This window comes from Salmo trutta, chromosome 7 (assembly GCF_901001165.1).
Source record: "Salmo trutta chromosome 7, fSalTru1.1, whole genome shotgun sequence".
Lineage (NCBI taxonomy): Eukaryota > Metazoa > Chordata > Actinopteri > Salmoniformes > Salmonidae > Salmo > Salmo trutta.
In genome coordinates, this window is record NC_042963.1 from 52,428,814 (window position 1) to 52,440,822 (window position 12,009).

General features: G+C 45.8%; 1 protein-coding gene across 1 annotated transcript in view; it reads right to left on the reverse strand.

Moving 5' to 3' along the window:
* LOC115197664 (5'-nucleotidase domain-containing protein 3) overlaps positions 1–12,009 on the reverse strand; it is a 37,457-nt gene that overhangs the window by 7,842 nt on the left and 17,606 nt on the right. The window contains exons 3-6 of the mRNA XM_029759412.1: positions 9,852–9,982; positions 7,142–7,232; positions 6,080–6,217; positions 58–118 (exon numbers count right to left, since the gene is read on the reverse strand). Of these exons, the coding sequence (XP_029615272.1) occupies positions 58–118; positions 6,080–6,217; positions 7,142–7,232; positions 9,852–9,982 (421 nt within the window). The remainder of the gene's footprint in view (positions 1–57; positions 119–6,079; positions 6,218–7,141; positions 7,233–9,851; positions 9,983–12,009) is intronic.

The window sequence follows — 12,009 nt, forward strand, 5'->3', positions numbered from 1 at the left end:
CACAGTAACACAGTCTATCAGAACACACACACACACACAGATCCTTGTTGTCCTTACCGATATCTGCCTCCACAGCCCGATACATAATACCCTTGACATGGACATCTCCTATCGCTTCCTGTTAGACAGAGAGGAGGAGACATTACAATGGCTGAAATTTGTGACAGGAAATTCATTTTTTTCTTTTGACAATATATCCTGTTACAAACGACATTCCATATGGGAGAAGGAAGAGTACAGAACGATAAATACAATTCCTGTTCCTCCATATCAAAAGTATTTGGAAAACTTTGTAAAAGTACATAGTGGACGAAGTGTACGAAGAAAGTGTACTAACACAGCGCGCTAACACAGCGCGCTAACACAGCGCGCTAACACAGCGCGCTAACACAGCGCGCTAACACAACCCCTGGGCACCTGTTCACCGGACGTGCTGTTTTCGACTCTCTCTCTCTACCGCACCTGCTGTCTCTAATTCTGATTGATCGGCTATGAAAAGCCAACTGACATTTACTCCTGAGGTGCTGACCTGTTGCACCCTCTACAACCACTGTGATTATTATTATCTGACCCTGTTGGTCATCTATGAACATTTGAACATCTTGGCCCTGTACTGTTATAATCTCCACCCGACACAGCCAGAAGAGGACTGGCCACCCCTCAGAGCCTGGTTCCTCTCTAGGTTTCTTCCTAGGATCCTGCCTTTCTAGGGAGTTTTTCCCAGCCACCGTGCTTCTACATCTACATTGTTTGCTGTTTGGTGTTTTAGGCTGGGTTTCTTTATAGCACTTTGTGACATCAGCTGATGTAAAAAGGGCTTTATAAATACATTTGACTGATTGTCTTTAGTTTTGTAGTTTTCCAAGGTGACAAAGACACAAAAAAAGTTACAAAAACAAGACTAGGATTTGAGGTGAATGCCCCACACAGTTTCTTAATGTGACTGGTGCGCTTTACTACATACAAATTAAAGCCTCTTAAAACGGTTGGTAGTTGCTACGTAGATGAGACTACAACTTTACACCAACATCTCCTGAATGGGCCTGTGTGTGTGTTCACACGTGTGCATGTCTGTGTGTGTGTGTCTTGCCCTGTGCTTCATGATTTAACTAATGCACCCGGACAAAGTTTCACACTGACAGAGACAGGCAGAGTTAATGAACAGCCCCCCCCACTGACAGAGACAGGTAGAGTTAATGAACAGCCCCCCCCCACTGACAGAGACAGGTAGAGTTAATGAACAGCCCCCCACTGACAGAGACAGGCAGAGTTAATGAACAGCCCCCCCACTGACAGAGACAGGTAGAGTTAATGAACAGCCCCCCCACTGACAGAGACAGGCAGAGTTAATGAACAGCCCCCCCCCACTGACAGAGACAGGTAGAGTTAATGAACAGCCCCCCACTGACAGAGACAGGTAGAGTTAATGAACAGCCTCCACACTGACAGAGACAGGCAGAGTTAATGAACAGCCCCCCCACTGACAGAGACAGGCAGAGTTAATGAACAGCCCCCCCCACTGACAGAGACAGGTAGAGTTAATGAACAGCCCCCCCACTGACAGAGACAGGTAGAGTTAATGAACAGCCCCCCCACTGACAGAGACAGGCAGAGTTAATGAACAGCCCCCCCACTGACAGAGACAGGCAGAGTTAATGAACAGCCCCCCCACTGACAGAGACAGGCAGAGTTAATGAACAGCCCCCCCACTGACAGAGACAGGCAGAGTTAATGAACAGCCTCCACACTGACAGAGACAGGTAGAGTTAATGAACAGCCCCCACTGACAGAGACAGGTAGAGTTAATGAACAGCCCCCCCACTGACAGAGACAGGTAGAGTTAATGAACAGCCCCCACTGACAGAGACAGGCAGAGTTAATGAACAGCCTCCACACTGACAGAGACAGGTAGAGTTAATGAACAGCCCCCCCACTGACAGAGACAGGTAGAGTTAATGAACAGCCCCCCCACTGACAGAGACAGGTAGAGTTAATGAACAGCCCCCCCACTGACAGAGACAGGTAGAGTTAATGAACAGCCCCCCCACTGACAGAGACAGGTAGAGTTAATGAACAGCCCCCCCACTGACAGAGACAGGTAGAGTTAATGAACAGCCTCCCCACTGACAGAGACAGGTAGAGTTAATGAACAGCCCCCCCACTGACAGAGACAGGCAGAGTTAATGAACAGCCTCCACACTGACAGAGACAGGTAGAGTTAATGAACAGCCCCCCCACTGACAGAGACAGGTAGAGTTAATGAACAGCCCCCCCACTGACAGAGACAGGTAGAGTTAATGAACAGCCCCCACTGACAGAGACAGGTAGAGTTAATGAACAGCCCCCACTGACAGAGACAGGTAGAGTTAATGAACAGCCCCCCCACTGACAGAGACAGGCAGAGTTAATGAACAGCCCCCCCACTGACAGAGACAGGTAGAGTTAATGAACAGCCCCCACTGACAGAGACAGGTAGAGTTAATGAACAGCCCCCACTGACAGAGACAGGTAGAGTTAATGAACAGCCCCCCCACTGACAGAGACAGGCAGAGTTAATGAACAGCCCCCCCACTGACAGAGACAGGTAGAGTTAATGAACAGCCCCCACTGACAGAGACAGGTAGAGTTAATGAACAGCCCCCACTGACAGAGACAGGTAGAGTTAATGAACAGCCCCCCCACTGACAGAGACAGGTAGAGTTAATGAACAGCCCCCCCACTGACAGAGACAGGCAGAGTTAATGAACAGCCCCCCCACTGACAGAGACAGGTAGAGTTAATGAACAGCCCCCACTGACAGAGACAGGTAGAGTTAATGAACAGCCCCCACTGACAGAGACAGGTAGAGTTAATGAACAGCCCCCCCACTGACAGAGACAGGCAGAGTTAATGAACAGCCCCCCCACTGACAGAGACAGGTAGAGTTAATGAACAGCCCCCCCCCACTGACAGAGACAGGCAGAGTTAATGAACAGCCCCCCCACTGACAGAGACAGGCAGAGTTAATGAACAGCCCCCCCACTGACAGAGACAGGTAGAGTTAATGAACAGCCCCCCCACTGACAGAGACAGGCAGAGTTAATGAACAGCCCCCCCCACTGACAGAGACAGGCAGAGTTAATGAACAGCCCCCCCACTGACAGAGACAGGCAGAGTTAATGAACAGCCCCCCCACTGACAGAGACAGAGACAGGTAGAGTTAATGAACAGCCCCCCCACTGACAGAGACAGGTAGAGTTAATGAACAGCCCCCCCACTGACAGAGACAGGTAGAGTTAATGAACAGCCCCCCCACTGACAGAGACAGGCAGAGTTAATGAACAGCCCCCCCACTGACAGAGACAGGCAGAGTTAATGAACAGCCCCCCCACTGACAGAGACAGAGACAGGTAGAGTTAATGAACAGCCCCCCCACTGACAGAGACAGGTAGAGTTAATGAACAGCCCCCCCACTGACAGAGACAGGTAGAGTTAATGAACAGCCCCCCCACTGACAGAGACAGGTAGAGTTAATGAACAGCCCCCCCACTGACAGAGACAGGCAGAGTTAATGAACAGCCCCCCCACTGACAGAGACAGGTAGAGTTAATGAACAGCCCCCCCACTGACAGAGACAGGTAGAGTTAATGAACAGCCCCCCCACTGACAGAGACAGGTAGAGTTAATGAACAGCCCCCCCACTGACAGAGACAGGTAGAGTTAATGAACAGCCCCCCCACTGACAGAGACAGGTAGAGTTAATGAACAGCCCCCCCACTGACAGAGACAGGTAGAGTTAATGAACAGCCCCCCCACTGACAGAGACAGGCAGAGTTAATGAACAGCCCCCCCACTGACAGAGACAGGCAGAGTTAATGAACAGCCCCCCCACTGACAGAGACAGGCAGAGTTAATGAACAGCTCCCCCACTGACAGAGACAGGTAGAGTTAATGAACAGCCCCCCCACTGACAGAGACAGGTAGAGTTAATGAACAGCCCCCCCACTGACAGAGACAGGCAGAGTTAATGAACAGCCCCCCCACTGACAGAGACAGGCAGAGTTAATGAACAGCCCCCCCACTGACAGAGACAGGCAGAGTTAATGAACAGCCCCCCCACTGACAGAGACAGGCAGAGTTAATGAACAGCCCCCCCACTGACAGAGACAGGCAGAGTTAATGAACAGCCCCCCCACTGACAGAGACAGGCAGAGTTAATGAACAGCCCCCCCACTGACAGAGACAGGCAGAGTTAATGAACAGCCCCCCCACTGACAGAGACAGGCAGAGTTAATGAACAGCCCCCCCACTGACAGAGACAGGCAGAGTTAATGAACAGCCCCCCCACTGACAGAGACAGGCAGAGTTAATGAACAGCCCCCCCACTGACAGAGACAGGCAGAGTTAATGAACAGCCTCCACACTGACAGAGACAGGCAGAGTTAATGAACAGCCCCCCCACTGACAGAGACAGGCAGAGTTAATGAACAGCCCCCCCACTGACAGAGACAGGCAGAGTTAATGAACAGCCTCCACACTGACAGAGACAGGCAGAGTTAATGAACAGCCCCCCCACTGACAGAGACAGAGACAGGTAGAGTTAATGAACAGCCCCCCCACTGACAGAGACAGGTAGAGTTAATGAACAGCCTCCCCACTGACAGAGACAGGTAGAGTTAATGAACAGCCCCCCCACTGACAGAGACAGGTAGAGTTAATGAACAGCCCCCCCCACTGACAGAGACAGGTAGAGTTAATGAACAGCCCCCCCACTGACAGAGACAGGTAGAGTTAATGAACAGCCCCCCCACTGACAGAGACAGGCAGAGTTAATGAACAGCCTCCACACTGACAGAGACAGGTAGAGTTAATGAACAGCCCCCCCCCACTGACAGAGACAGGCAGAGTTAATGAACAGCCCCCCCACTGACAGAGACAGGCAGAGTTAATGAACAGCCCCCCCACTGACAGAGACAGAGACAGGCAGAGTTAATGAACAGCCCCCCCACTGACAGAGACAGGCAGAGTTAATGAACAGCCCCCCCCACTGACAGAGACAGGTAGAGTTAATGAACAGCCCCCCCACTGACAGAGACAGGCAGAGTTAATGAACAGCCCCCCCACTGACAGAGACAGGTAGAGTTAATGAACAGCCCCCCCACTGACAGAGACAGAGACAGGCAGAGTTAATGAACAGCCCCCACTAACAGAGACAGGCAGAGTTAATGAACAGCCCCCCCACTGACAGAGACAGAGACAGGCAGAGTTAATGAACAGCCCCCCCACTGACAGAGACAGGCAGAGTTAATGAACAGCCCCCCACTGACAGAGACAGGTAGAGTTAATGAACAGCCCCCACTGGGATGAAGGAGCCCTCTGAACAATGACTCACAGAAACAAAATACAGAGAAAGGCAAGGGAGTGAAAGGGAGCGGGGGGGGGGGGTAGAGGAGGGAAGGGGGAGAGGAGGTGGGGAAGGGAGTGAAATTTGAGAAGTTGTCTATTCTAGCTTGATATATTGTGAAGTGAGTGAGTGAGCGAGCGGGCATGAAGCCAGGTTTTCATCATGATGACACTGATCTGTCACAGACACTGCAGAATGAAACTAAGCAGGTTCCAGTCCTCCCTGACAAGCCCATCAGAGGAACAAACACAACACAGCCCTGATTTCACTCCTGTCTCCTTCTGAAAAGGCAGGCAGGCAGAGCCACCAGAGACCAGACAGCTGCCTCTTCTAAAACTAGACTGCCATTTTCAAAAGTCTAAATTAAGCCTCTACTCTGTCACGAAGCACACTAAAATAACTACAGCGTCACAACCAATGGTCACAACAAGGTTTCACTATTAATACATATAACTGCCCCGTTACTGGAATCCACCTTGTCATAGAGAAGAGCATTATGATGTTGGCCTTCTGGTCTGACTATGGTTCCTGAGAGAGGTCGTGTTCATTAGGGCACACCGTAGCAAAATGTTAAAAAAAAAAAACGTTGTTTCAGATAGAAAGAGATTAACAGGTACTGACTGTTTTTTTCCCACGTTGTGCCTAAATGAACACGACCAAGGAGTCTTTGGAAGACCACTGTTATGGCCTCGTTACCTTGACGTCTTTGTAGAGGTGGACAGGCTCGTAGTCGATATTGTGCTTCATGAAGTAGTCATTAACAGAACACAGAAGGTTCATCTCTGGGAGGGAAAAGATGTCCATGAACTGTTTCATAGTGTGGCCATGGGAACTCTGGAGGAGGAGGAGGAGGGAGATATGAAAGATCAGATAGGAGAAGATATTAGTAAAGTGAGGTGTTACTAGACTACGCAATATCATGTCTGCCAAAACTGAAGATAAGGCGAGGCCGTGTCTATCTGCCATCAGAAGTAGATGGAGTAGCTAACTATCCAGTGCATGTGAGGTTTGGTTCAGTGTTGTTAGATTACCCATGGTTGGCCTCTACAGTGTTAGATTACCCATGGTTGGCCTCTACAGGGTATAATCTAACAACACTGTAGAGCCCAACCATGGGTAATCTAACACTGTAGAGGCCAACCATGGGTAATCTAACAACGCTGTAGAGGCCAACCATGGGTAATCTAACAACGCTGTAGAGGCCAACCATGGGTAATCTAACAACGCTGTAGAGGCCAACCATGGGTAATCTAACAACGCTGTAGAGGCCAACCATGGGTAATCTAACAACGCTGTAGAGGCCAACCATGGGTAATCTAACAACGCTGTAGAGGCCAACCATGGGTAATCTAACAACGCTGTAGAGGCCAACCATGGGTAATCTAACAACGCTGTAGAGGCCAACCATGGGTAATCTAACAACACTGTAGAGGCCAACCATGGGTAATCTAACAACACTGTAGAGGCCAACCATGGGTAATCTAACACTGTAGAGGCCAACCATGGGTAATCTAACACTGTAGAGGCCAACCATGGGTAATCTAACACTGTAAAGGCCAACCATGGGTAAACTTAATACTACAGTATAATGTGTCTGACTGTAGGGGTGGAAACTTTAGACGGGGGGGGGGGGGGGGACGACTTGGCAATGCAGAGTGACCTTGCTGCCAAATGTAACAGGGTCAGAGTATCACGGTCACTGAAACAGATCTGTATATAGTGACTGTGGAAGGGTGGAGGAGATCATATGGGCCCTACCTTGCCATAGAAGTCGCTCATATTCTCCAGAGGGACATGGCAGCCATCGTACATGGCAATCACCTCCTTGTCTGGTACCGGGTGAAGACCCCTACAGGGGACAAGAGAACACACACACGTTTGAACCAATCGCTTTTTTCTAAACCAGGTAAAACTGGAAACGATTCAAATTAACTGCATATGAGGCCTGTAAAGTTAAACACTGTATATCTACTGTATAGTTATATACATAAACATGACAGTATAGTTATATAGATAAACATGACAGTATAGTTATATAAATAAACATGACAGTATAGTTATATAGATAAACATGACAGTATAATTAGATACATAAACATGACAGTATAATTATACAGTGGGGGAAAAGTATTTGATCCCCTGCTGATTTTGTACGTTTGCCCACTTACAAAGAAATGATCAGTCTATAATTTTAATGGTAGGTTTATTTGAACAGAGAGAGACAGAATAACAACAACAAAAATCCAGAAAAACGCATGTCAAAAATGTTATAAAATTATGTGCAATTTAATGAGGGAAATAAGTATTTGATCCCTCTGCAAAACATGACTTAGTACTTGGTGGCAAAACCCTTGTTGGCAATCACAGAGGTCAGATGTTTCTTGTTGTTGGCCACCAGGTTTGCACACATCTCAGGAGGGATTTTGTCCCACTCCTCTTTGCAGATCTTCTCCAAGTCATTAAGGTTTCGAGGCTGACGTTTGGCAACTCGAACCTTCAGCTCCCTCCACAGATTTTCTATGGGATTAAGGTCTGGAGACTGGCTAGGCCACTCCAGGACCTTAATGTGCTTCTTCTTGAGCCACTCCTTTGTTGCCTTGGCCGTGTGTGTTGGGTAATTGTCATGCTGGAATACCCATCCACGACCCATTTTCAATGCCCTGGCTGAGGGAAGGAGGTTCTCACCCAAGATTTGACGGTACATGGCCCAGTCCATCGTCCCTTTGATGCGGTGAAGTTGTCCTGTCCCCTTAGCAGAAAAACACCTCCAAAGCATAATGTTTCCACCTCCATGTTTGACGGTGGGGATGGTGTTCTTGGGTCATAGGCAGCATTCCTCCTCCTCCAAACACGGCGAGTTGAGTTGATGTCAAAGAGCTCCATTTTGGTCTCATCTGACCACAACACTTTCACCAGTTGTCCTGAGTCATTCAGATGTCTACAATCCGGTCCGGAACCTACTCACTTGGTTCCGGACCGTAGGCAGACTCACTCGGTTCCGGGCTGTAGGCCCTCTCGTTAGGTTCCGGACTGTAGGCTGTCTCACTTGGTTCCGGACTGTAGGCCGTCTTGCTCGGTTCCGGACTGTAGACCCATTCACACCTCTCCGAACTGGGGCCCGTCTCACTCGGTTCTGCACAGTGGGCCGTCTCCCTTGGTTCCGAACTGTAGGCCGTCTCACTCGGTTCCGGGCTTGACACTCTTACCTGATACTCAGGATGGGGTACTGTTGTCGGATACTCTGGACGGGGCACTGTTGTCGGATACTCTGGACGGGGCACTGGAACCCATGTGCCCCCCTCTCAGGCTTACTTAACTCCTCCATAGCCCTGGAAATGCTCATCCTCATCTCAGCCCATGTCCATCCTTCTTCCTCGTTCCTCCGCTGCTTGGTCCGAGTTTGGTGGGTAGTTGTATTTTGCACTGCTGCGTATAGCCTGTAAAACTGTCGTCTGTCGTTCTTTGTTTTTTCGTGTTCATTTTATTTAATAAAATATAAAGATGAGCATTCATATTCCCGCTGCGCCTTGGTCATCTCTACATTACGACAGCAGTGACAATAGTTATATAGATAAACATGACAGTACAATTATATAGATAAACATGACAGTACAATTATATAGATAAACATGACAGTATAGTTATATAGATAAACATGACAGTATAGTTATATACATGACAGTATAGTTATATAGATAAACATGACAGTATAGTTATATACATGACAGTATAATTATATACATAAACATGACAGTATAGTTATATACATAAACATGACAGTATAGTTATATAGATAAACATGACAGTATAGTTAGATACATAAACATGACAGTATAGTTATATAGATAAACATGACAGTATAGTTATATACATAAACATGACAGTACAGTTAGATACATAAACCTGACAGTATAGTCAGGTACATAAACATGACAGTATAGTTATATAGAAAACATGACAGTATAGTTACACAGATAGAGGATTATCATTGTTTAAAGGTCCAATACAGCCGTTTTAATCTCCATATCAAATCATTTCTAGCTAACAATTAATTACCTTACTATGATTGTTTTCAATAAAAATTGTCAAAAAGAAACAAAAATTGCATCTTAGCAAAGGGCTATTTCTCAAGCAAGAATTTAGCTTGGACTGTCTTGGACTGGTCTGAGTGGGGAGGGGAAAACTAGCTGTTAAAACTAGCTGTTATTGGCAGAGAGGTTTGGAACTCTTTCTTATTGGTCTAACTAGGCAGGCCAAAACTCCATCCCACCAAAACAGGCTGAAATTGCAGGCAGTCTTTTCAAACAGATTTTACACTAAAAGGGCATTATCATAACTTTCGCAATTGCATAGTATTAATCCAACTTCATATTGTGGAAATATATAATAAAACGACAGGAAAATCACATGTTTGACTGCACTAGGCCTTTAATCAATGTATTCAAAGAAATAGCTAGACTGCATATACCTGTATACGGTTCCCAGCTGTATGTAGTGAAAGGCATCTATCTTCATCAGTAAAGCCTTTTGGACATCATAGTGCAGTCCTCTGACAACAAAGTTAGGTATGTACTCGTACTCTCGCAAGCCCTCAGGGTACTAAGGCAGAAGAAAACGAGATGTTATCACTAAAGCTTGGAGAGGAACAGAAACAAGTATCTATGTTTATCATCATTTATTGGAGATGGACGTGTAAACTGTCTAAACTTAAGATACAGTTTTAAAAACGCTCATTCAAATCTTCCTTCTTTGAACATAGGCTTTGCAGAAAGTCCACTTATACTAATTCTCAGTGGAAGATCTTGAAAAGGCTGAAAATTAAAAAAAAAAACTACTTTAAACCACTGTTAGAAGATAATTTGTCAACTTTAACAGGGTGACACTGACAGTATAAATAGAATCTCTCTCTATTTGGAAAAATATGGCAAGTGTTGAATCAAATGGGGGGCGGGGGGTTGTCAAGGTTACGAACAAAGACATAGCCTGTGCTTTGTCAAGTCCAACAGAATGACATAATATAACAGTTTTCAGTTAATATGATTAATATGCATCTGGAGCAGAGTGGTCTTTCATGTGACAGTGAGTGCAGTCTTATGCCAGTGCTAGTTAGGTCTGCCAACGACCAAAGGATTTGGTTATACTGCACAAACAGACCTGGGGCAGTATCTACAAAGCATCATAGAAAAGGTCCTAGGAATCACGTTAAAACATGTTTTACGACAACAACAAAAAAACTCTCATAGTAGGTTTTAAGATGACACAGCTCAGACAAACTGAGACAGGAGTCAAATCAACTCATAAAAAGTTTCTCTCATCTGGCAATCACGACAGTTTGAGGTACCGCAAAGGAAAGAGAGATGACGTTTATTGACATTGTTGCAAATTACGGGGAATACCAATCGCGATGAGACATTGCCAAGCTGTGAACTCTAGAGAATACTTCAGACAACCACAGTGAATGTGACTGTACATCAAATGTTGCAATGGTAAAACAATTTAATGGTAAAACAATATAATGGTAAAACAATATAATGGTAAAACAATACAATGGTAAAACAATATAATTTACGCCTATTGCGCTCCAAGGGGATAACTTGAAATAACATGATATAGGTTAATTAAATTATCAAAAGAAAACAATTGTTTATTTATTAGCCTAGTAGTTATAAGTATTTAGGCATATCATTTGAAATGGGCCTTGGGAAATCATTTTCAAAAGCCTTCATTGTGGCATTCAATGGCAAATTGGCATGCCAATGACCATAGGAGCTGTTTGTGCCATCGTGACAACTCCTATGATTGTTGTGATGTCAGACCATAGGAGTTTTGAGTGACAACGACCATAGGAGTTGGCTATTTTTGTTTGTGCCTTCTTGCCAACTCCTATTGGCAAAACACGACAAACAGATCTGGGAAACCAGACTAGAAAAACAGACTGTGGTCCCAGATCAGTTTTGTGCCGTCTTGCCAACTTCCTGTGGTCATTGTAAAGCCAAACTCCCCCCCCCGGCGAGGAATTGGCAATACAACACAAACTTGGTATAAGATTTTCCATCTAAACGGACACATGAGCACCAACATGTGAAGTTTATAGGACCATGTCAAATTGGGTGTCAAATGAAAATAAGAGTCTATATTTTTGAGAAATTAAGTCACATATAATTATTTCAAGCATTTTCCATCCTAAAAAATTTGTAAGCAAAGGATCAGATCATTTCTAATTTCTCTCCCTCATGTAGGGAGGATAACGAAAGGTCACAAAAGTAACAAGAAAAGGTAGACCTACTAATTAGTTACAGTGTGTTTACTGATATCAAGTTTGTTTATTAATTATTATGTGATTAAAACTCAATTATTTTACCAAATCGGTAGCGGATTTACCAAGGGGGGAAAAAAAAAACAGAATTACTGCAATTGAATTGGCTAAAATGGGATATGAAAGTCGTCACAAACCATGGTTGGGTCACCTGCTACTGTCCTCCCTTCTACTGGTATACTGTTACTGTCCTCCCTTCCACTGGTATACTGTTACTGTCCTCCCTTCTACTGGTATACTGTTACTGTCCTCCCTTCTACTGGTATACTGTTACTGTCCTCCCTTCTACTGGTATACTGTTACTGTCCTC